The sequence below is a fragment of the Capricornis sumatraensis genome, chromosome 4 (assembly GCF_032405125.1).
Source record: "Capricornis sumatraensis isolate serow.1 chromosome 4, serow.2, whole genome shotgun sequence".
Lineage (NCBI taxonomy): Eukaryota > Metazoa > Chordata > Mammalia > Artiodactyla > Bovidae > Capricornis > Capricornis sumatraensis.
In genome coordinates this window covers 163,230,611-163,256,026 of record NC_091072.1, presented here as the reverse complement: position 1 = coordinate 163,256,026, position 25,416 = coordinate 163,230,611, and the positions used below count along the sequence as shown (strand labels likewise).

Here is a 25,416-nt window from a genome sequence, read left to right as displayed (position 1 = left end):
CCTTGGCTGCCACTCCGCCCCCCAGGGCTCGGGCCAGTGGCCAGTCCCCTGGGGCTGACTGGGACCCTGGGCTCCTGTTCCTCCAGCCCCGGCGGGAAGGGCGCCCTCGAGGTGGGGCCGAAGCCACTGGGAGGGCAGGCTCTGCGGCTCTCTGACCCACTCCACTTTCCGTGTAACCCTGCCGCCCAGGGGTCCCCACTGATGGTGCTTCCAGGGCAAGCCCCCAGTGGACACGGTGGGGCCTGACCCTCCGTGTGCCGCTCAGGGTGTGCTGAGCTCTACCCGGGGCGGGGCGCTGCGGGCACTTTCGTCCTGGGCTTTGGGATGCGGCTGGCTCCGGCAGGGTGCGGGGCGGAGGCAGGGCTGGGCTGAGGGCGGGGCACACACCTCGCAGGACTAAGCCCCGGGGGCGGGGTCCAGCCGACAGAGGAGCGGTGAGCAGCTCCTGGGGGCTGGTTCAGGGCAGGGGCGTCCAGGGCCTGCAGTAGGGGTGGGGGAGGGGGAGAGGAGGCCCCAGCCCAGAGCGGAGCGGGGCGCAGGGGCTGCGTTGAGGGTCTTCCGGGGAGGTGATCAGAGTGCCCCCACCTCCTTCAGGGGCCCCATGACCCCGCTGGAGCCGGTGAGCGTGGCTGTGGGCTTGACAGCCGGGGTGGGTGGGGTCAGCGCAGTGAGCTGGGGGGCTGGGAGCTGGGGGTACTGGAGGTCCGCTTTTCCGCACATGTGGAGTTGAGTAGATGGACAGTCATTGTGGCTTGCGAGAACCGAGCTCTAACGGGCCTCAGAAGCTGCCCCCCACGCTGGGCTGGGCAGGGGCCACAGCAGGCCTGCGAACCGTGCGCTTCCCTGACTGCAGGTGCCCCCGCGAGGATGGACTGGGAGGACGAGCCCCTCACTTACTGGCCAAGGGGACCCCCTGGAAAGGAGGGAGGCCCCTGAGTCTTGCTGGGGATGTGGTCCCAGCAAGGGGACGCCGCCCACAACCAAGCCTCTCTGTTCCCGCCCTGCAGCAGCTGCGGTTCTCAGCTCCATGGACGCGCTGTCCAGGCGACCAGGAGCCTCCCTCCCCTGAGCTGGTCACCAGCAGTGGGTGGGGCTCGCCCGCCTTCGGGGATGGCTGCTCCCAGCGCGGAGGCTGTGGGCGTGGGGGCGGGAGGCCGGTCTCTGCTGCCCAGGCTCCGGCTCACAGGGCTCCCTCCCACTCTCAGGGGAAGGTCTGGTGGGGGCCTGCTCGGGGCCCCAAAGGGACCGTCTCTGGGACTCGAGACCTGCGGCACCCCAGGGTATCCACCTTCCAAACAAGTGCCCACAGATGCCCCCACATGCAGCTGGGCCCCGGCCTCCCTTCAGGCGCCCCCTGGGTCCTCCTCAGGACTTCACTGGCTAAAATTAGATCCCCTACCCCCAGCCTCGTCTCCCCGGGTGGGGAGGCTTTCTAAAAAATACAGTGCTTTCTGTAAGTAATTGATATGTAGGTTAAAAATTGTGTTTAGTTAGAACAGAAATCATAATTCTCCACAGAAATACATTTTGGTGCGTAAACAAAGCAAACCACCCCATGCGAGAGAGTGGCTGGAACAGGGGATGCGTGTCTTGCCGAGGAGCCTGGGATCCCAGGGTGAGGAGGGAGTGTCCTGATCATTGGGGCCGTGATGACATCGTTTCAGTGAGAAGTTGTGACAGTACCGTGAGGGCCGACTCGTGACTCATAAAGGATCTCCACCCCTCGAGCCGTCGTGGGGTTGAGTTGCGTGATGCGTCCTCCCGGGGAGAATTCAGATGAGCAGCTGACAGATCCAGGCCTGGCAGAGGCGTCGGGGCTGGGCTGGCTGCCGCAGGACCAGGTTGACCCAGCTGCTTGGAGGCCGTGGGTGTGGCGTGGGCATCCCAGCGGTCACTCACACCCTTCTCCAAGCACTGTTTTGTGCTCCAGGCCCCCAGGCCATAAGTCCTGAGGCCCCCAGGCCATAAGTCATATGATCCCCCTGAGCTGCGGAGAGCGCAGGCCCTGGCCCAGCCTCCAGGGCTCGATGGGCCTTTGTGTCCAGCCCAGCCCTCCAGCCCATTCCCCCTGCAGGCCTCCTGCACAGCCCCGAGGGCGGGCCTGGAGCCTGGCAGCGCCTCCACTTGCAGGAAGACGCTGGCCTCTCAGCCCTCCCAGGTGTCGGGGCGCGAGTGCCCCAAGCTCGCTGAGGCCAGGGCACTCAGCATTGCCTGGTGTGCCCTCGGCTGGGGTGTTATGCGCCTGTTTCATAAGAAAGCAAGACCCAGCTCTCTGGAGGCTGGAGAAAGATGAGAGAGGGCCACCCCTTCCCAGCCCCTCTCCCCGAGGGGGCCGCCCGGACAGAGCACCCCCGGACGGTCACGGGCAGACTAGAGGCCCCAGGGCCCCGGAGGACAGGGAGGAGGTCGGCCCCTTCGGTGGGGTTCCTGGGGGCGGGGCTCAGGGGTCTCTAGTTTCAGTTTGCTTGTAGTAGCAGAAGCCACTCTTCAAAGCAAAGGGGACAGTCGGCAAAACAGTGAGAAACCCCGAATGTTGTGCCCTTGATGGGGGTGGGGCGCAGGCAGAAGGGGCTGCAGACCCTTGCTTGGCCCCCTGCCCCGCCCTGTCGGCTGTCCGCCTACGCTGCTTGCGGCCGCTGTGACATCTCCAGGGCCACAGCCCTGTCAGCTCCCTGGACGTCCCACCAGGAAACGCCACTGACCTCCAGGAGCAGAGCGGGGGCTCCTCCAGGGGCACGGTGGGGGCTCCTCCAGGGGCAGAGCAGGGCTCCTCCAGGAGCACGGTGGGGGCTCCTCCGGGAGCACGGTGGGGGCCCATGGCACCATGGTATGTACACGCATGGGCTCTCGCCTGTGCACACGTGTTTCCAGACCGTGTTCCCTGAGCACGTGGGGGTGTCTCATGCAGATTGATTCAGGGGCTTCGCTTGGCCTGTGCTGCAGGCGGCCCCTGGGCTGGGCTCCAGCTCCGGGTACCTGGGTGATCTCGCCCTCCCTGGGCCCACGGGGTGTCCACCAGGACCTCCCCTGCCCCGCAGCTCTGCCCCCAGCTGAGGGCTGGGTGAGAGGGCGGGACGGGAGCTGCTGCTGCAGGCCTGGTCGCCATCCTCGGGACTCGGGGGCCCGCTGGGGGCGCTCTCTGAAGGTCACTCATCACTCGGGGCTCCCTGCCCTGTGGATGGGCATCGTCACCCCTGATTCCTGGAGACCTTGACCCCAGGGAGCCTCTGCCGCCCACGTTGACCATGGCCTGAGGTACTGGCCGGGGTGGCCGAGAGCTGGGTCTGGGGGAGAAGGTGGGCTTCCAGACCGTGGTGTGGAGGGGACGGCCTGGATGTGGACGCAGGGTCTGGTAACCCCCCCCCCCCCCCCACCCGTGCCGCCAGCCTCCGCCTCCAGCCTCCCCTGCAGTTCGGGGTGGCATCAGCATCTCAAAGCCTTCCCTCCGGCTTTTCAAAAGCACCTCTTTCCGCCTGGGAGGGCTAACTCTTGTTATCATTTCTGGCCAGAAATCAATTTCTCCTTTAATTGTGTTCCCTAATGAAACAGCCTCCTGACAGCGGCCTGAGACTGGCCTGCTGGTGCTAGGCTATTGCACCTGAGCTGTCTTGGGGGAGGGGGGAGCAGGTCGGGGAGCACGTCTGAACTGTCCGGTCGGGATGACCAGGGCCTGCGCTGGGGCTCCTCGGGCAGGGCGCCTCGGAGAAGAAGAGCGTGCTGCCCCGGGGTCTGGGTGGTCGTGGGTGAGGGCAGAGCCGCCCGTGTTTGGGCCCAGCGCCCTTGGGGGGCGCCACGGGGGCAGTGCACTGAGGGGCACGCAGGGTCCTGGGAGGCTGGTCCTGGCTTTGGGCAGAGACTTCCGGCTTCTTGATCCCAACCTCCTGGGACCTGACCTAGGTGACCCCAGGCTTCAGGAGTCGGCACCTCCTCCTGACCGCCTTCAGGTGACCCTGGGCTGCGGGAGGGTGAGGACGGCTGTCGAGGTGGCTGCGTCCAGCCCTCTGTGTGCCCAGAGCCTCGCCGTTGCCAGCACGTCCCCGTCACCCCAGGGGGACCCCAGGAGCCACACTAAACAGCGCTGGGGCCTCGGCCCCCGGATGCCAGGCACCCCCCGCCCCAGGCTGGGCGTCAGAAGCAGTGAGGTGTCCCGGGGGTGAGTCCTGCTCCTTGGGACCCTCCTGCTGAGTCCACACGGCCCGCTGACCACTCCTGGGTGAATGGCCTGGGCCCAGCGTGACTCAAGGATGAGACTGCGTGAGGACTCTGCAGGCTCCAAGCTGGGGGCCTCACAGACACAAATACATGTACACCCACAGTCACAGGTGACACACGTTCACAGGTCCACTCACACACAACACGTGCAGTCACATCAGCATGCTCCAGACACTGAACACACATACGCACGTGTGCACGAGGCACACCTCAAACACACAGAGACGCAGACACACACTAACACATGTGCACAGACACACAGGCTCATGTCTGCACATGTATGGACTAGTGCACTCGCACACACACGTGGGCAAACTCATGCACACACACCTCTGAGCCTCTCTCTGCTCCTCACAGGGGCTAAGGAGACGGGGCCAAGTGGACATCATGTCCTGGGTGGGTCCCTGACCTGGCCCCGCTGACCCCTCCTAGGGGCCTGTCCCTTCACCTGTGTGTGCCCCTGGGGGACAAGGAGGCCAGGGACAGCTCAGGTGAGTGGCTGGGTCCTGGTCGATGAGCTCAGCCACCTGGCATGTCCTGCTCTCCAGCCCATCTGCCTGCCGCCCGGGACCCCCCTAGGATCCCACCGGCATGTCCTGGCACCCCTGGGAGCCACCGTCTTTGGGGAGGAATATGGAAATTTCATCGTTTCCGTGAAGAAAGGAGGCTGATTTCCCACAGCTTCTGGAGAAACTTCTAATTGGGTTTGTGGCCTGTGCTTCCCGCAGACGCCGCTCAGACGCTCTCCCCTCTTCTTAGCAACTTTCCCGTAGTCTGTGGGGGGAGAGCTAGAGGCTCATTTACTCAGGCTTCACAGAGGAGCCCCTGACCCTGCAGCTGGGGACCCGCCCCGGCAGCTCCCAGTTAGCTCCACCAGCTAGGCCCGAGAGGCTGCCGTGGAAGAGCTCGGTGGAGGTGAGCTTGGAAGGAGAGATGCAGGCCCAGCTCCTGAGGGCAGCCCTGGACCTGATGACATAAATGGAGTGTGCGCCCTGAAGCCGAGAGACGGGGGAGCATTCCAGGGGCTTCTGTGAAGTGGGCCGTTTAGCAGACACGAGGAGAGAAAATAATACGGGAACAATAAGGCAAGAACAGGGATCGATGAGTGAAGGAGGCATGTAGATCGTAAACAAATGAAAAGGAAGCAGACGTAATGTGCAGAAATGAAAGTAGAGCCTTTGATGTCAGAAGTAAACAGGTTAAATGGCTGATGGACACAGCTGGTGAGAAAATCAGTGAATTTAATGCTCGACCTGAGAAAGTCACTTTCTCACAAAGAGAAGGAAGACTCACGGGAAGGGCAGAGGGATGAGAAAGTCTAGCCCACTTGCTGAGATTCCAGAAGAGGAAAAAGAGGGGGACAGTGGGTGGTGTCTGGACAGACACTAGACAAAGGTCTCCCCAGAGTGAAGCAGGCATCCTCTGCTCCTCGAGGAAGTGAAAGCAAATATGCATCTCGGTCATGTTGACATGAAATGGCAGAACATTAGAGTCATGTGTGCACACACATCCACACCCACACATACCCACACACACACACCCATCCATCCACATCCATCCATACACACACCCACATGCATACACAGACGGGCACATGCATGCACCCACAACACATCTGTCCACCCACCCACCCACGCACACATGCACACACACACGCACACACACACACACACAGACACACATGCCCACACACACACGCACACACACACACACACATACACACCCATCCATCCATATCTGTCCATACATGCAGCCACATACATACATACATACAAAAACACACACACACATCCACACAGCTGGGAATCCACCACACATACAGTCACACGCACACACCCATCCATCCACATCCATCCATACACACACCCACATGCATACACAGACGGGCACATGCATGCACCCACACCACATCTGTCCCCCCCCACACGCACAGACACACATGCCCACACACACACGCACACACACACACACATACACACCCATCCATCCATATCTGTCCATACATGCAGCCACATACATACATACAAAAACACACATGCACATCCACATAGCTGGGGACCCACCACACATACAGTCACATGCACACAGCCATGAAATAAAGAGATACCTGTTCCCTGGAAGAAAAGCTATGACAAACGTAGGCAGTATATTAAAAAGCAGAGACGTTACTTTGCTTATAAATGTCCGTATAGTCAAACTATGGTTTTCCCAGTAGTCATGCATGGATGTGAGAGTTGGACCATTAAGAAGGCTGTGCACTGAAGAGCTGATGCTTTTGAACTGTGGTGTTGGAGAAGACTCTTGAGAGTCCCTTGGACAGCAAAGAGACAAAACCAGTCAATCCTAAAGGAAATCAACCCTGAATGTACATTGGAAGGACTGATGCCGAAGTTGAAGCTCCAGTAATTTTGCCACCTTATCCAAAGAGGCAACTCATTGGAAAAGACCCCGATGCTGGGAAAGATTGAAGGCAGGGGGAGACGGGGATGACAGAGGATGAGATGGTTGGATGGCATTGCCGACTCTATGGACATCAGTTTGAGCAAACTCTGGGAGACACTGAAAGACAGGGAAGCCTGGGGTGCTGCAGTCCATGGGGTTGGCCGCAAAGAGCTGGACAAGACTGAGTGGTTGAACAACAATGCATCCACACCCATCCACACATCCACACATATACATACATTCATACACAAGGCAAATTCACAAACGTGCACACACACACACACACATACATAAAAATATACTTCACCAGAGAGCAAAAATGTTACTGTCCAAAGAAAGAGAGATAGTTAGAAAGACTCCCATCAGCAGTAGTGGCAGCTGAGGGCAGTGAGCTACCTTGCATGTGCTGATAGAAAGTCACCGTCAGTCCAGATTCTATACCCAGCTAAAATACTCAAGACTGACAGTCTGAGGCCAAGACCAGGAATTTGCTTTCACTGGAGGAACTCAATAGGGTGTACTTCAGAATGAAATGCCAGGAAGGACTGTGATCAATCTGGCATTGTGATCGAACTGGCAAACCTGGCATTAAGTCTGAATGGCAGTGGAGTATAAGGAGGTGGTTGACTCAGCGGTTTTATCCCAGTTCTGGATGTCCGCACCTGGCAGTGTGGCTAACAACGCCCTGAGTATAATCTGGCCACAAACAACTGTGAATGCCACATGCCATCTGTGTGAAGGTCCTTTCATCCCATCACCGACCATCAGGGAAGTAAGGAGGCCTCCCCTGGAGGAGGGCACGGCAGCCCACTCCAGGATTCTTGCCTGGAGAGTCCCCATGGGCAGAGGAGCCTGGCGGGCTACAGTCTGTGGTGCTGCAAAGAGCTGGACATGACTGATCAATAAGTACAGCACAGTACAGAGAATGCAGAGGCCAGTGTGCAGAGAAAGTGGGAATCGTGGGGGACGAAATTCTACTGAGGGGGCAGAGGAGCCCTGGTGGCCGAAGTTCACTCCTAACAGTGTGGAGAGTCTGGGGAGGAACTGATGATGCCACGTGTGAAGTAAAGTGTAATATATGTGGGGTGTCGTATCCGCGTGATGTAACATGTGCGGGATGTACTATCTGCGTGATGTAATACATGCAGGGTGTAGTATCTGCGTGATATAATATATGTGGGATGTAGTATCTGTGTGATGTAATGTGTGTGGAACGTAGTATCTGCGTGATGTAATATATGGGGATGTAGTCTCTGCGTGATGTAATATATTTGGGATGTATTATCTGTGTAATATATCTGTGTGAGGTAATATGTGTGTGATTTCTGTTAATAACAGAGATGGCCTTGCCCCTTAGTGGGGAAAGGAGGTGTTCAGTAATTGATGCTGGAGAAATTGGTTAAAATCTTGAAAAAGCAAGCAAAGGGGCTCTTACCTCACTCCGCACATAACAGTCTGTTCCGGAGGGACTAAGCACTTGATGGTGATGTAAATGCGTGTAGCACTTTTATGAGACAATGTAGGAGAGCATGCTATGACCGCTGATAAGAAATGGTTTATTAAAACCCAGAAGTGAGACGCAAGCAGAAGACTGAGAAATTCTGCTCCATCAAAACCGTCCACAACGGCATAAATGAATGGACACAGAGGCCACCGACTGGGAGGAGATATTTTCAGTGCATTCAGCTGACAAAGGATTAGTGTCCGGAATGTGTAACTAACTCTTCCGAATCAGTAAGAACCAGACAAATAACAAGATAAAAATGAGTGAAGGATTTGAGCCTGGAAGAGAAATAGGACCGCCCAGTGGAGAAGCTCCCGGTGTTCAGCTGAAAGCAAATTAAAGCTGTAATTAAAACCGCTTCCCACAGCTGTCCACAGTCTGATACCATGGCGCACTGGTGAGGCGGCAGGCGCTGGACTGGGGGTGTAAACTGAGGGGGGATTTTCGAGAGAGACTCAGTGAAAAGGAGCAGGGTTGAGACGCAGACCCACTGAAGCGACATCCAGACTCCCTGTCGCGGCCCGCGTGGACGAGTGTGCACGTGAAGTGAGCGGCTGAGGGCGCCACGCCTCCGCCCCCCGGGCGCCCGTAGGGAGTCTGAGCCGGGCCGGGTGTTGGACCCATCCTCGCAGCGATGTCTGTAATTCTGCAAACTGCCTGGCCTGGTGGAGTGGACGAGCCAGGTGACAGGTTCAGACAGTGGGGGACACTCGGCCGCGACGGCAGGTGAGCCGCCGGGAGCGTGGGTCCAGAGCCTCCCTCGGGCTTCCTTGCAGGTGTGGGGAAAGGACTTGAAATTCCAAAGAGCAGGAAACACAGAACTCAGGGTGATGTTTCACCCGGGGTGGGTTTGAAGAAGGTCACTCAGGAGGCTTCAGAAATTCTGTGTTTTTTTTTTTTAGCCTGGTGGTAGATAATCCAGGGTTCATTGATGGTTAATACCTGTATCTTACATATAGTCTGAACAGTCTTCTCATCTGCTGAGTAATAAAGCAAGGACACCCACCCAAGTCCCAGGTCCCTTGTACCAGTTAGCCTCTGCTGCGTAACAAATGGGTCCCAAGGCTTCCCAGCTTAAGTGGCTCATGCTACACGGTGCCTGCAGGCCTAGTGGGCACCACCGACAGGCCCTGGCCTTTACAACCTTCGGGATGGGGCATCCGCGGGGGCCCGTGTGGTCCGAACTCAGCTTCACCGTTACAGCCTGGGGGCCTTCCCGCCTCAGCATGTCCTCCTCCCTGCTCGGCTCCCTGGGGTCCTGCCCGTGCAGCTCCATCTCTCCGTGTCCGTTTCTGAGGGTCTGTCTCTTACTCCCTGTCTCTGTCTTATCCTCAGACTCCAGGCACTGGGAGCTGACTGTCCCTGTCCCCGAGGGGTGATCAGTGCCCACTTGGAAGATCCTCTAGGGCAGTTTAAAGCGGAGGAGAAATCTTACTGTGGGTTCCTAAGGGCCAGCTGCTGTCCTGTTTGAGGGAAGAAATATTGATTGCTAATATCTGAAATAATGAACCCCAGCAAATGACACAGATTACATTTCAGACGGCAACTTGACAAATGACACCTCCAGAGGAGTCCGCAGAAACGTCATTTGCCAAACTGGTATTAGACATTCTCTGGAGACAGATTTAAAATAACTCTGGGGGTGAAAGTCTGAATCACACAGACATAAACGTGGCAGCACGTGCTAGCTGGAGTTACACATTTGTGAACTAATTCTTGCATAAGATTAGGGTTTGAGGACTTGACGGCTAAGCTGGCCGTTTTCACTGTTAGTAACTGTCTTGCAACCAGTTAGAATCTATACCCCCAAACCTCATTTAAATCTTTCCCACAAAGCGCTGCGTAAGGAAAAATAGCCCCTACAGAAGCATCTGGGGAAGCTTCTCTTTCTCAGCTGCGGGGTTGCCTGTGACACTGAGTTGGCGGACAGCCCTGGGTGGACGGTGCGGGGGAATGTGCGTTTAATTCACGAGGATCACGGGGCAGCCTGGCCCTCTGGGCACGCCTGTGGCTGGACCATGCATATGAGGTCACATACGGCTCTGGTTTCACGGCCCCGAGACGGGAGACCCTTCTGTTCAGACCTCTGGGGGGCAGGAGGAGGGGAGAGAGATTTGGGGTCTTCAGGTACAAACCTCAGGGTTCATGCAGGGCTGGGCCGGACACTGACGGCGCTTTGCCCTGTCCGCTGTTTGCTCCAGCGCAACTGCCCCTGCCGGTGTGTGGCTGGGCAGCTGCGGACCGCGGGAGGGCGCTGGCCTTGAGACCGCGGGGCAGGTCTGGGAGGGCTCCAGCAGATGCACTCGCCTCCCCATCCACATCCCCAGGTCCACGGCCGTCAGTTCCTCACCGCTATGGCTGCGAGGGGGGCCCAAGTGCGTCCTGCCTGCCTCACTAATCTACGCCGAGGTCCTGGACGGGAGCTGGGGCCCAGGCGCCCCAGTCCCCGCCCACGGCTGACCGGCTCTGCATGCATGCCCTGTAGCCCTCCGTGCCCTTCTCAGAGGACCCTGGGAAGGGTGAGCTGGCGTGAGGTCTGCACTGGGCCGTGGCCCCTGCAGGGAGGCCCCAGGGCGCTGGGGGCCGCTAACCAGAGGGGCTTCGTGGCTGTCTCGCTTCGGGGCCTGCGCGTGCTCCTCAGTGCTCTTGGCCCTGGAAGGGCTGGGGTGGGCTCTGCCCCTCCTGGCCTCTCTGAGGGTCTCAGTAGGAGTTGGAGCCCTCACACCTCACTTGCATAGACCACTTTGTACAATTTTACTTAAAAAGCTATAATCCCGTGAGTACTTAGGGATCCAGACCGTGGTTCCGTCTCAAAGCATCGGAGTTTTTCACAACCTGCAATCAGGCCTGCTGATTACTCCAGACTCTCACCAGGCAGCCCAGTGACCTGCAGGGACGTTTCCTCCACAAGTCATGACCCTTCGGACCAGTCTCACTGGGAACCCTCCCAGCGGCTGGCTGAGATCTGGGGCTTTGGGACGCAGATTTTGTCTCTCGGCTAAGCCTTCTCACCCCATGACATTTTTACTGTTTTACAGACTTCATACCAGCTTCAGCTCTAGCTAATCTCCCTGAACTGGCTTCTGGGTCATCACTGAAAAGCCTCCCAGAGGAAGGGCTGTGTGTTCACTCTCAAGCTCGGACCCCCTGCCCCGTGCCTTGTGGGCACCCATGGGATGAAGGGTCACAGGTCAGCCATCTGCATCGGAAGAGGGCTCTGCCCTGCGCTTAGGTGGCTGCCGGGCCGTCCTCACGGGGCCAGTCACCCTCGGGTTTCTGCTTGGCCGTGCATGGCAGCGTGGTGGGCAGGTGCCCAGCTTGGGGCCAGGCTGCCTGGGTCCAGTTCTCAGCCTCACCAGTGACTGCTGTGTCGTCTTGGGGAGTTTGCGTGATCTCTCTGTCTTCCCATGTCTAAAACGGGACTGAACACTCTAGATGCCTCAGGCTTGGTGTGAAGATGAGCAAGGTAGACACAAGCGCGTGCACGTAAAACCGAGGGACCGTGAACAGGGTCAAAGGGGTGTGTTGGCATTGCTGTTGGATGTGAGGCTGTAGTCAAGCACCCTTCCTCCTGGTCCCACGGGAGGGGCTGGCCAAGGCAGCAGGGAGCTCTTCGTGGCCCCTTACCTCTGCGCTTGTTGCTGTAAGTTGCTAGGTTGTGTCCGACTCTTCATGACCCCATGAACCACAGCAAGTCAGGTTCCTCTGTCCTTCACGACCTTCCAGAGTTAGCTCAAACCCATGTCAGTTGATTCAGTGATGCCATCCAATATCTCATTCTAACCTATAAGTATCTCAGAAGTTAAACAAGAAAACCCAACCTCCACCAAAGTTTCAAGCACTAGCTGGTGCCAACCTCACCCAGGTTGTCAGAAAACAGAGAGCCACATCCGCCCTGCTCATTTTATATGGGTCGTGGGATCTGGAGTAAATTACAGATTAAGTTAGCAAAGGAGTAGAGATTTCTAAGCCCATTTTATCGATGAGCATAAATAAAAAAAATCCTAAATAAAATAGGAACTCACGAAAACTGACAGATAACACAGCATAATCCCTCATTAAGGAGCTGAGATAACCAGGGATGCAAGGATGGTTCTGCATCAGATAAGGCAGCGCACAACGGGCCACGTGCAGGCGGTCACACCCTTGCCTCCGCGTGTAGCTACCACCTGTAATGGGGTTCCGCACGGATTCACCATACTTTGCTCACAGATGTTGTGGATTTAATCGCTTTCCCCAAGAGAGTGTTGGCAGAGTGAAAGAGGGGGCACATGTCGCCTTTCTTTTGGGGAGAGGGGCCGGTCTTGTGTATTTCCTTGGAAACTTGGAGGCCCTAAACCCCACCTGCTGCTCAGAGGGGAACCTGGCGCTTTTATTCTCTGTTGTGGAGGTCTCCTCAGTGGACGCGAGAAAAGGCGGCTTGGCGTTTACAGTCTCGCGGCGATTTTCTGCGGACCACCTGTTCCGATTCCGCGGAGGGAGCTGCGTTCACACAGGCGGGCTCAGACCACAGCCTGGGGCCCCCTGGCGGCCCTAGGTCCCGCGGAGGCGAAGGGGCTGATCCAGGCCGGGGAGGGGCGCGGGCCCAGGACTGCCTGCAGGTTCGTCCACGCGGACGCCTGGCCCGGCTCGCCCGGCTGACTCTGCGGGTCGGTGAGGATGCTGTGCCTCTGGATCGTGAACATCAGGCCGGCGAAGAGGAAGCCGTTCAGCGCCACCATGAAGAGGAAGAGGAGCGAGGCCCGCAGGCGCGCGGGGGCCCGCAGGTCCCACTCGCCGCGCGCGTAGGCGCGCAGGGCCGGCACGCAGAGCGGGAGCAGCACGTGCAGCGCGCCCGGCGCCGTGTAGAGCGCGAAGAGCGCGAAGAACTTGCGGTTGTCCTCGCCCACGCAGTTGTTGACCCAGGGGCAGTGGTGGTGCGCCCTGCGGATGCAGCGCTGGCACACTCCGCAGTGGTGCGCGCCCGGCGGCCGGACGGCGCCGCAGAGCGGGCAGCAGCCCGCCAGGCCGGGTGCGGGCGGGGCGCCCGCGGGCAGGGCGCCGGGGTCGGTGAACATGGTCCGCGCGTGGGAGGCCAGGGCCAGGGAGGCCAGCAGGTGGAAGAGCGAGCCGTGCACCGCGCTGTAGGCCGGCTGCTGCGCCGGGAGCAGCCAGGCGCTCAGCAGCAGCGCGCCCTCGCTCAGCGTCAGTGCCCACGTGGCCGAGGCGCACACGATGCCCAGGGCGTCGGGCACGAGCCACACGCGCGGCGCGGCGGCCGGGCTCCGCGGGGCCAGGTCGGCTGGCCCCTGAGTGCCTGCGGCTCCGCCCTCCCCTCCCGGGCTCTGCCTGGCTCGGCCTGGGATTCCCCTCCTCCCTACCGCAGAGTTCTAGAACGCGCCCTCCAGTGGGGGCTTTGTGAACACAGAAAGGCGCCCCGCCTTCACCCGGGAAAGCCCCTTCCCGGCGGCGGTGACTGTTGTGTTTGGGGCGAATGGGGCGTTGGACCTCGGAGGAGGCGGAGGTGCTGGCTACGGGCGTGGCCCTTTTAAGGTCCTCGTAGGAAACGTGCGCGAGGAGGAAACACCGCAGCTCCTTCTGTGTGTGCGTGCGGAGCGCACATGTGTGTGTCGGGGGGCGGCACTTCTCTGTACACTAGCTCACTGATACAACTCTGACAGCACAAAGGTTTACTCCCCAGTTTGCAGATGAGAAACTGAGCTGGGGATTAGATGAACGGCCTGTGAGTGACAGGCCAGGATTCCAGCCTGCCAGTGGTCCCAGCTGGCTCCTCCGGCCCCCAGAGGAGCTGGACACAGCTGATGGCAGGTCGGCCCTCCGCCCTGCCTGCCTCACGCGGTCAGGACACCCGCTCTGGGTGCTCAGCTGCCGGGGAACAAGAGGTTAAGTATAGGTTTGGATTGAACCAACGGCCGGCATTCGGAAAGGTCAGCTCTAGACTCTTGGTCTAAGAAGTGGGTCCTGAGAAAAGACAGCGGCACAGAGGCCAGCATGGCCGTGCCCCAAATGCCCGCAGCAAACAGAGAGTGAGGGAGGCGGGTGGGTCTGAGCTGAAAGGAGGCTGCCTGTGAAGGGCATGCCTGCCGGGCTGCATTAATGAGAGTGTAGCACCCGGGATGCTGGGGGGAACACGGCTGGGGGAGCAGCGCCGTGAGCATCACTCCCGGTGGGAGGGGCTTGCGGTGCTTTGGAAGCAGCGAGAAGGGCGGGGGTGGGGAAGTGGGGGGGTGGGGCGGTGGGGGAAGCCAGTGGGTGGGTCTGGTGCAGACACAGGTGGGGCGGGGCTGGAGCCCGGGGCAGAGTGCAGAGAGGGGGTCAGCGCCCACAGAGGAGGACGTTGCTGGTGACCCAGGGGCATCCCAGGGAGAGTGGACGCTCTGTCTCGAAAGGAATTCTGGCGCAGAGGATGAGTCGGGCAGGACGAGGGTGGTGGTCTCGCTCACCCACAGGGGCTCTGCGGCCACCGTCCAGCTTTTCTGACGGCCGCTGCGCTGACCTGAGAGACCCCGGAGCCCACGTTGTCACACCTGACGCCCGGGTGTCAGAGAGCTGCCGGGCAGGGGAGAGGTGTGGCTCGCCTGGACGGCTCAGCCTGGCTCGCCGGGAGGGCCTGATGTGCCTGTTTGTTTATCCTGTCTTAAAATAATCACCAGACTTCACAAGAGTGGTTTTCGGTTCACAGCAGAACTGAGCAGAAGGTGCAGAGACGCCCCTGCCTGCTGCACAGAGAGGGGACGTTTGTCACGACTGATGCGCCCGTCGGCACCCAGAATCCACGGTTTAGGTCGGTCCCCTGGCGGTGCGGGACGTTCCGCGGTCGGGGCCGGGGCGCGTGTGCAGCGCTGCGGACCCACCGTCGCGCAGAGCGGTCCTAGTGCCCTAGGAGCCCTGTGCTGGGCCCTTGTCCCAGGCCTGGCGGCCCTGGTCTCTCGCCGCCTCGGCAGCTGTGCTTCCAGAGAGGGCCCCCGTGGGAGCCGTGCAGCGTGTGGGCTCCTCAGAGAGCTTCCTTGCCCACTGGCGTGTTGTTACGTCTCCTCTGTGTCTTTTCTGGGCTTGATGTCTGCTGTGGTTTTTAACTGAAAGCCAGATGCTGAAAACAGAGCCAGGTGTGAGCAATCATGGCAGGTGGTTTTGGGAAGAGAGAGCAGAGGACTCCAGGAGAAGCCCGGGAGGGTCAGGCCCCTGCCTGCAAGGGTCAGCTCTGGGTGGAGAGGAGCCAGGAGGGGCAGGAAGGGGGCTAGGAAGAGGGGGCGGCTCAGCGAGGCCGGGGGGTGCAGAGCCCCTTTGGAGCCACAGGACGGCCTGACGTGTAACTGAACAGGATCCCATGGGGTCTTCTTTCTAGATAGACCCCCAACCCATGTGGTCCACCTACCTTCAGTCTGCAGAAAAATTTTAGTCCCAGAATAAATTCAATCAGAGAAGTGAGAGAAGGCAGAAAGGAAATCCGTCAAGCAAAACGAAACACTAATACTTTAGCTATTAAGCAAACCCAAGGACCTTTAGTGCCTCTTCGAGGGCCCTCGATAACACAGCACCCCAAGTGCCCTGTGCAGACCCCTGGCTGCCTGTGGGCCGTCGGCCCCGCTCAGTTGGAGCCGCAGGTGTCCCTGAAGAAAGGAAACCCGAGATCCAGGGTCTCTGAGGGCCGGGGGCCGGGGGCAGCTTTGGAGGGAAGGACTGCAGGCCTGTCCGTTTGTCCAGCTGCCCCCTTGGGGTGCAGCATCCGTGCTGTAGCTGTGGGCGCACCCACCTGGCTGGAAGGCCATCCTCGGGGTGTGTCCAGGAGGGACAGGAGCCCCGGGAGGGAGCCTGGGGGGTCAGGACCCTGGGCTTCATCAGGACGCCCCCCACACCCTCGCTCTGCGGTGTCCCACCTGCCCGGCCGACCCCACCCCGCCGGGTCAGGGTCCCACGTCAGCCTCTAAGCCTCTGCTTCTCTGCAAAGTGCTAGGTCTCCCCGCTTCCCGCTGGACGTGGATCCTGGCCCAGGTGAGGCCGGGTCTCCGGGGTGTTGTCCCCTGGGTTTCCTGTCCTTTGCCAGCCCTGCGTGTGAAAGGGCTTTCCCCCGTGTATATGAGGAAGCCCAAAACTGAAAAATAATACTTGTGATTAAGAAAAGGCTCTTTTATCCCGAGGTTAAAAAAGTATTCCTTTTTCTTCATCAGGAGATGTTGATTTTTACCAGATAGCTTTTATGAATCTGATGGTGTCCCCACAGCTCTCATCCAGCTCTCAGCGTCCCCCGGGTTTTCTGTCTGCCGTGACCCAAGACGACCCTCCGGCCGGAGCACAGGCTCCGTCTGCTCCCAGCCTCCACCCTCGTTGCAGCGCTGCGTGTTCAGCCACTCGGGCGCGGGCTGGGCTGCGGCTTCCTTCTTGCCTCTCTGTCAGCTTTGGGGATGAGAGCTGTCCCAGCCTCAGATGCTCTGGGCCGTGTTTCCTATTCTCCCAGCTGTGGAACGGCTCCTGTCTTGTGGCTGAATGTTTGCAAGCTCTCCTCAGTGAGGCTCTGGGCTCACAGCCATGGCCGAGGTGGGTTTGGATCGTGTTTCTGCCTGGCTTCCTGCCCGCTCCGGCTCTCTGTGTGTGTTGAGCCTCTTTTGGAAGATGGCACTTCGTTCCCCGGGAGTCCCTTTCCTGGGATCGCACGCTGGCTGCGTGTGCTGCTGGGATGGGGTGTCTCAGCGATTTCAGGAGCTCTGCTTTCTTCATTGGCTTCCAGAGCTTTCCCTACTTTGTTGTCCACCCCCTCCCCCGAGAACTGGCGGGTTTTCCGAGATCTAGAGGAATTCTAGTTGCCCACGTCCCCGTGAGTGCCTCCTTCCTGCCCCCCTGTTCTCTTGGTGACTCTGGGAGTTTTGATTCAAAACCTCCATTTCCCTTTTTGCTCGTTTAGTCGGAAGCCTGGGGCCTCCCTCTGAATGGACAGTGGCCGAGCTGTCTGCATTTTCCACTCACCGAACTCTTCTTGTAATTTTCAGAAAACTTACTGTGTGGAATATTGATTTCCTTTTTAAATGCAGAATTATTCATGTATGTGTTCTAAATTGCGTATGGTTGGACTTTTTCCTTAAACCTTATTCATTTTTGTGATGTTTCCTGGTGTTAATTGTACTGTCTAGAGATAATAAGACTTGCAGTTTCTCTCTGTAGCAATTTATTGTGGTTTTTATTCTGGGATCTTATTTACGATCAACATTTGCAAACCCTTCATGAATTTTGGAGGAAAAGTGTGTGCTCCGTCTGAACGGGATATTTATTAAATCAACCTTATTAATCATATTATTCATTTTCCCCTACAATCACATCTATTTCTGTCCGTTTCAGTGTTTGAAGATTGAATTGTAGGTTAGATTCTTTCACCCTAATTGCTTTTCTGTCAAACCTGAAAATATTTTTATTCGTCTTGGTCTCATATAAAAGTTTCAGCGCCTTGTTCTTAAGCTCATCCAAGTTCACTGTGGTGCTTTCCTTATTCGGGGTGTAACTGTCGTCCATAGGAAGTGATTTTTGCTCCATCCACTGCTTCTGGCCTGGCTGTGGGAGGGGACCCCCGCCCCGCGTGTGTCCTGGTCCCTCAGTCCCCTCAATGCCTTTGTCGGCAGAACCCGTGTGGATTTTGGGTGGGACCTGACGTGTTTTCCTGAGGTTACTTGGTGGTGCAAGAAATACTTTAAAATCCAGTGGCTCAGCGAGCTGCCCCTACGAGCCCTTGATTTGTCCTGAGACTGAAGGGGCACCATGGTTCTTCCAGGTGCCACGTCTGTTTCCTGGGTCGGCTTCTCCGTGCAGCCGGGACCCGGGGGCGTCTTGGCCCTCGCTGCCCTCCTGCTGGTGCGGAGGGGCCAGGATGCATTGTTCCGAGTGGATGCCTCCCCCTTACCCAGGGAACGTTGGCGGAGCCCCCGCTTGGTCCCTGGGTGTGTGAGAGGGCAGTCAGGTGCCTGATGGGTGTCTCTGACCCAGGCAAGACCCCCACTCTCCTCACGTCCTGACCCCCGTCCCCGGAGGCAGGAGTGACGCGTGCCCTCGCCTAAGGCCGCCGCTCCCCTTCAGCTTCTCAGGGTGGGGGGTGGCCCAGCTGGAGCCGTGCTGCGCTCGCCGATGTCCAGGGCATCCGGCCGCCCGGGCCCAGCACGTCCGCTGCTCAAAGAGCCTCCGGCCTGCACCTGGCTTTTGGGTCCAGAGAGAGGCGGTGGCTCGGATTCCCAGACGGCCCGGTGTTGCTGATGGGCCGGGGCCCCCTCCCTGCCCACCGCCACCGAGTCTGCAGACAGGCTTCCGAGAGCCACCCGCCCTGGTCTGACTCCCTCCATGACGGGCACTGCGCTTCCCACCTGCACGTGCTCTGCTTAGCCGGGGAGGGCTCTGCTCGGGGTCACGTCCGGAACGTGCGGTGTATGGATGAGGATGCGTGTTCGCCAGAAGTTGCTTCTAAATAATTTCTCTGGAATGCAGATACACAGGTATTAGATTTCTGGGTGGTCCCCAGGCTTGTGAGTACCGTGTGTGGACACGTGAAGGACCCCCACGGGAGATGCACACGGGGACTTGTCCGTGTGTCTGGTGTATTTGAAGGCTGCCGGCCCCTGGAGAGGACCCCTCCCTGGGAACGAGCCAGGTTGGCAGAGGGTGCGAGCAGACAGGGGCCGCTGCTTCCAGGAGACTGCTGAGCCTCCCGGCGGAGGTTGAAGGGGAAGGGCAGGTCCTGACGGGGTGAACGACCTGGGGCGACCTCGGTGCATCCCAGCTCTCGACACCTGCTGTTCCCTCCTTGGGGGGGCCCTCCGTGCAGCTGGAGACTCAGCTCCTGCCTCCCTCGCCCCGGGCAGCCCGCAGCCCCCAGAGGACGGTGCTGGCGTGTAACCCCCGCTCCCTCGGGCCCTGGGTGCTCAGCACCCAGCAGGGTTAGGCGTGGGCTCGTCACGGCACCTGGCTTCTCCCTGTGTCTGCTTGCCTCCCTGCCACCCGCGCGCTCTCCGAGCCCCTCTGGGCCTGCAGGTCTCCTCCCAGGGCGGCTGCTTGCTCTTGGGGTCCGTTTGGGGCCACCTGGGGGACTCAGACACTCAGAGGTGACCGGGGTCGGGTCTCTGTGCGGAGCCCTGGCTTCCTCTGGAGCCGCATCTCCAGGTTTGTCCTGAAGGCACGTTCTGGGCTCCACTCAAGTGGGGGACTTGCCAGCCCTCTAGACGGGGTGACCCCTGGGGCGGGTTGTGGGCCTTAGGGTGCTGTCACGGGTCGGGGAGATGGTCTGTCTTCCTCTCTGGGGTCGGTCATGCTGGCTCTCGCGAGGCAGATGGCTCTGAGGGGGCTGGGGTGAGGCTTGGGCGTGAGGTGAGGGCCTGGGCATGGGGGCATTGGGGGCCAGTGGCATTAGGAGAGGTGGGGTGGGGCGGGGGGGTGGGGTGGGGGACGGTCCTGGACATGACTGGAGTGTTAGGGCGTGAGGGCTGAGTTCCTCGTGGACAGATGGGTTTGCCTGTGAGTCACCACGCAGGGGACACGCCTGGACGCTTCTGTGACGTTCAGAGCGAAGGCCAGGCTCACAGGGGGTCTGGGCATGGATGTCGGGACGTGGGTGGAGACCCCTCTGAGTTGATCATCCCGGCCCCAGAAACTGTGATTGGAGAGGGAGCGTCCTTGAGGATAAAGCTTCTCATGTATTCAAGCTTAGTCCCTCAGGACAGATTTCCAAAAGTGAAATTTGAAAATTTATCAAACCTATTGTCAAAATGTTTTCTGGAAGGGCTTCCCACTTGGTACACCTAGGCAGGTGTGAGAGAGCGCCGTCTCCACTCACTGGGCCAACAGCGGAGTCTTGATTTGGGGCAGAAATCACATCGATGCCCTTGTCCGTTTACCCTGAGCTGCAGAGAAGGTGAAGTGGGAAGGCTTCTGTTCAGAAGAGACACTCGCGTCCGGGATCCTGATTTGGGGGCAGTGCGTAAGGCTGAGGGAAACATGGGTCTCACCACCGGAGGGCCTCCACGGGCCCTCTCGGCTCACACTCCTGTGCATGGGGGCGGTGTGCAAGGCCTGGAGGAACGCGGGTCTCACCACGGGAGGGGCTCCGCGGGCCCTCTCAGCTCACACTCCTGTGCATAGGGGCGGTTGCGCAAGGCCTGGAGAAACGCGGGTCTCACCACCGGAGGGGCTCCGCGGGCCCTCTTGGCTCACACTCGTGCACATGGAGGCTTCTTCCTCCTGTCGGGAATCCCCCAGAGCCTGTGTGTCTCTCTTGAAAGCTTGTCCTGGAGGGATGTGGATGACAGCTGCATTATTTACACAGTCGTATTTGTTAATTGGCATGTTTACAAGGAGACTGACGGAAATTGTATACATACGCTGTCGTTGTTCAGCAGCTTGGTTGTGTCTGACTCTTTGCGACCCCATGGACCACAGCTCGCCAGGTTCCTCCATCCGTGGGATTCTCCAGGCGAGAATCCTGGAGTGAGTTGCCGTTTCCTTCTCCAGGGGATCTTCCCGACCCCAGGATTGGACGCATGTCTCCTGCTTTGGCAGGCGGATTCTTCACCACTGAGCCGCCTGGGAAGCCCATACATTTGTCAGAGCCCCGACTGGAGCAGTGAAGTTTCAGGTTATAAAGAAATTTGCTTTCAAACAAGGCAAGCCCCCGCCTTGCCCCGGCAGCTCTCCCCTGCCTGTCTCGGAGCTTAGGTGTCCCCGAGGCGCCCCCACAGAGCCTCTCATTATAAGCGTTTCCTGATTGTTCCGGAGACACGTGTACACTGTCTCCCGTTCCTGCGCTCCCTGTGTCTCCGCGTCACCTGACTCTGCCTGGGGCTTGCCCGACCTGTCACCTCCGCTGGCTCTGTGGTGGGCAGGCTGGGCCAGGAGAAGCCGCAACCGAAGCTGTCTGGGACCCACCCTCCGAGGGTGCCTGCGGGCGGATGTGGCCCTGTTCCCTGGAAGCTTCCAGAGCAAATTGTCACAAATTGGGGGCTCAAAACAAGAGAAACTCATTCCCTGGTAGTGTGGAGGAGTCCAAGGTCAAGGCGTCCCCGGGGAGGGTCCCTCCTGCCCCTCCAAGCCTCTGGGCTTTGCCTGCAGCCCTGGGGGCTCCTGCCTGTGGCCGTGTCTCCCCGCTTTCTGCCTCCATCGTCACCTGGCTCCTCCTCCCTTTTCTCTTATGAGGACCCTCCTGGGATGTAGGGCCACCCTGAACCCAGAGTGCCCTCGTCTCGAGATCCTCAGCTAATTACACCTGTTTGTTTCCGAATAAGGCCAAGTTCCAAGGCTCGGGGTGAACCCTCTTTGGTCCCCGCAGTCCTCGGCCCTGCCTGGCCTCTGTCTCTATGTGGAGGGTGTGGGGAGGTGAGCCCTCGCAGCCTCCTGGGCCCTGGGCCCATCCCATGTCCACCAGCGGCGTCTGAGCCGGGCCGGCCCCTCTCCCGGGAGCTCTGGGCGGCTGGACATGGTCTCGTCCCGTGCAGGTCCCTGCAGGGGTCCCGTGTCCCGTGATGGCCGAGTGTCCTGTGGTGGCTCACTGTGCAGGGCGAGGGGGCCCTCGTTAGAACCCGGCCCCTCCCCGAGCTTTGTCTTTGTTGGGAGCAGCCGTGAGCGGGAGCCGGGCCCATCCGTGCCGCCAGGCTGCTCGTCAGCAGGTGAGTCGTGGATTGTCCGACTTCTCACTGCTTCACAGTTAATTTACCCGAAGTCTCCAAAGGACCGGCCGGGCCCAGACTGAGGGGGCCGCTCTAGCCCCATCTCATCCTTCTTGGAGGCCCCGGGCTCCCCGGGAAAGCGCCTTTGTGCGTCGGCATCTTCAGCGCTGTGGCCCCAATGGGGGTGGCCCCTCAAGGCCTCCCCGTGCCTGTGAAGCTGCTCCTTGGGGTGGGGAGTCACTACTCCCCGGGGGTCACCTCTCCAGGGTCTGGAGGATGTTCGCTTCCCCAGGCCTGCAGGGCACAGCCCTCCCAGCCACTTTCTGCCCCAAACAACTTTCAACTTGGCCTTGGCCACAGAAGAGCCTCTGACCAGGCAGGTGTGGCTCATGGGGCCCTTTGCTGCTTGAACTAGTCTCGGGCGTGACACGCTGGCATTCTGGGATCTGTGACCTCGTCGTGTGTCCGTGTGGCTTGTGTGACATGGGCGTCTGCCTGGGGCTTCCTCCCCGAGAGGGTGGGGGGAGGCCGGGGCCATGGCCTTGCTTCTGGAGGAGGCCCTGCTCCCGGAGGACTCACTGCAGACACGCACCTGGATGTGTGTGTGTGTGTCCACACCACACACGGGCACACACAGGAGCACATAGACAGGCACACACTCGTGTTGCATGCACACACACACGTGCACATGAGCACACAGATGTGGACACAGACGTGTAAAGGGACATGGACATAATGCACACACGGGAACATGTGCACACACACCTGTGCACACACACAGCTGCAGATGAGCACACAGATGCAGGCACACACAGACGTGTAAAGGGACACGGACACAATGCACACACAGGAACACACATGCACACAGATACACACAGCTGCACATGAGCACACAGACGCAGGCACACACAGACGTGTAAAGGGACACGGACACAATGCACACACAGGAACACACATGCACACACACCTGCGTGCACACACACAGATGCATGTGAGCACACAGACAGGAGTGGATCACCCAGCCCCCGAGGCTGAGGGCTCGTCTACCCGCTCCCCCAAATGCACCAGCCACTGCCCGCAGACTGTGTCAGGGAAATGAAGCTTCCAAGCACAGCTCACCGGGTGCTGGGCTGGGTGGGGGGTGTTGGGGGGGGGGTCTGCTTCCCCAGGAGGGTTGCCCCTGCCCTGGTGCCTGCTGGCTGCCCCTTCCACCCACTGCTTAGCTCTTTTCTCCGGGACCCTGGCTGCTGAGTCTGGGGTGATAGAAACCTCAGTCCCCTCTGCAAGATGCTTGCCCCAACCCTCACACTTGGGGGGCTTTTTCTGGGGCTCTGGACATGGGTCCCCAGGCTGCTTCTGACTCTGCAGGCTGGCCCCTCCCTGCCCTGGGCTGCCCCAACGGGCAGGCTCACAGGAGGACGCGGTCACCCCCTCTGCAACCTCCTTGAGGATGGCAGGTGGTCGGCAAGGCAGGGTGGGGGGTCTGACCGAGAAGGGGCTGGGCTCTGGGGACCCCCATGCTGGCGGGGTCTCTGCTGCCCCCTGGGGGCAGCACCTGGGCCTCGAGCCCTCTGCTGCTGCTGAGCTGTGACGTCGTCGTGAGGCTGGAAGTGAAGCCGGGGTCACGTGCTCATGGGTTCCCACGGTCTCCTTAGGGCGAGCGGCCTGCCCATTGGAGCAGCGACTGCAGGGTCTCAGAGGCAGGACACCAGGGGAACCGACTCTGCATCCGCGGCGCGGCCACGTTTCTGGGTCTCTTCCTTCCTGGTTGCTGGTTTTAACAGAGTGTTCACACCCCCAGGGACGCGGGCGCTGTATTTCCTGACTGTGGAGAAGGGTGTTGCAGAAAGAGCTGCCTGCCTGGGCCCGCGTTCATTCTGGATCCCTCCTCCCTCATTGCCCGTGCGAACAGCCCCACGTGGCCAGTCAGCGTCACTGCAGCTCCGTGTAATCAGAGGTGGCAGCTGCTGGGTGCCTGGGCCCGGGGACAGCGTGCAGCCCGAAATGACCCGATCTGCCCAGAACATCTTAATGGTTTAGATTAAGCGGGCAAGCGGGCCGAGCCTGCTCAGATGGCAAAACCCAGGCTCTCCTGTGACCGAAAGGGCCTTTCTTTGAGACCAGGAGAGGGAGAGGCTGCCCCGCCGGCCTCACAGACAGACAGACATACAGATAATTTGGGACCACGAACAAACTCTTGAAACCATAAGCCAGTTTCCTGATGCGAGGGGGAACAGCTCATGGCAGATGAGGCTGTGACCTGTACTGGTTATCAGCCATCAAGTGAGACAGCGCTGCCTGTAGCGGACGGGGGTGTGGGGATGGCCAAGGGGCTCAGCGGAGGGGGCCAGCGTTCCTGCTCTCAGCCTAGCCGCTGAGCACTGATGTCCGTGTCCCTGCCAGACTGAGTGAGTCTGAAGGGGCAAGAGGCCGTCATCAGGATGCCGCCCTCATGGGGCTCAGGCCTGCGGGACACGGGGCATCACCTGGGGTCAGGGACTGCCTGCACCCTGACCTGGGGAGGCTTCTGAGTTTGCACACAGCTCTGGCAGTTCTTAGGATCATCCCCGTAACTTCCATGACTCGTTTCATTTCACTGCAGTGGGACTCACGTAACACGACCATTTTAAAGTGAATGGTTCGGGGGCGTTTGCACACTCAGTGTTATGGGACCACATTTGCACACTCACAGTGTTATGGGATGACATTTGCACACTCACAGTGTTATGGGACCACCTCTATAGAGTTCTGAAACGTTGGATCCCTCCAAGGGTTCCTCCCTTCCCGTGCAGCTCTGACGCCCCCTCCCCTCCCCCACCAGCCCCTGGCAGCGCAGGCTGCTCTGTCTCCGTGGGTTTGCCTGTCCTGACATTTCGCACAAATGGATTCACACGGCATCTGCCCTTTGCATCTAGTGCCCCTCACTGAGCAGACCGCCTGCAGGGTTCATGGTGCTGTAGCGAGCGTGAGGCTCCACCCTTCTTAAGGCTGGATGGCCAGTCCACGCACTTTACGGACAGACCACCTGTGTGTCCTCAGCTGAGGACCCTGGGGCTGTCCCCACTGTCTGCTGTGCGTGTGAGTCTGTTCCATGTCTCTTGGGTAAAACTGAGGCGTGGAATCACTGGGTCGTGTGGGATTTCTATGTGTACCTTTGGGAAGAACGGCAAGATCACTCTGTAATCCGCTATTTTGTTTTTCGTTTTTTAAAATCTCAGTTAATCACTGTATTTGACTGCACCGGATCTTCGTTGCTGCGTGTGAACTCTTAGTTACGCACCTGGTTTCCTGACCGGTATCAAACCCGGGCCCCCTGCGTTGGGAGGGCACAGTCTTAATCTCTGGACCACCAGGGAAGTCCTTCTTATTTCTAATTTCCCTTGCTTGCTCTTTCCTTTGACAGCTTAAAAAAATGGGAAGACCTTTTCAGCAAAGCAAAAGAAACAAGTCACAACTTAAGTGTGAATTAAATGCGATACATTTTAAATACACTCTAACCACGTTTAATTTTCCCCTTGTCTTTACTTCTGCATACAACATTAATTTATCAGAAATCACGATACTGTGGCTTTGACTTCGCTTTGTCCTAAAAAGATTTCTTGTTCCGAATCTCCTAGGTTTTCAGTCCTA

The 25,416-nt window shown here is 59.1% G+C and overlaps 1 protein-coding gene across 1 annotated transcript; it reads right to left on the bottom strand.

Moving 5' to 3' along the window:
- Nucleotides 1–12,660: 12,660 nt before the first annotated feature.
- LOC138078830 (palmitoyltransferase ZDHHC3-like) lies at nt 12,661–17,659 on the bottom strand. The gene is made up of 3 exons (XM_068971567.1): nt 17,547–17,659; nt 14,602–14,685; nt 12,661–13,420 (listed from the first exon to the last, which is right to left on the bottom strand). The coding sequence occupies exons 1-3, from the start codon at nt 17,657–17,659 to the stop codon at nt 12,661–12,663; spliced, it is 957 nt and encodes a 318-aa protein (XP_068827668.1).
- Between the last annotated feature and the right edge of the window lie 7,757 nt (nt 17,660–25,416).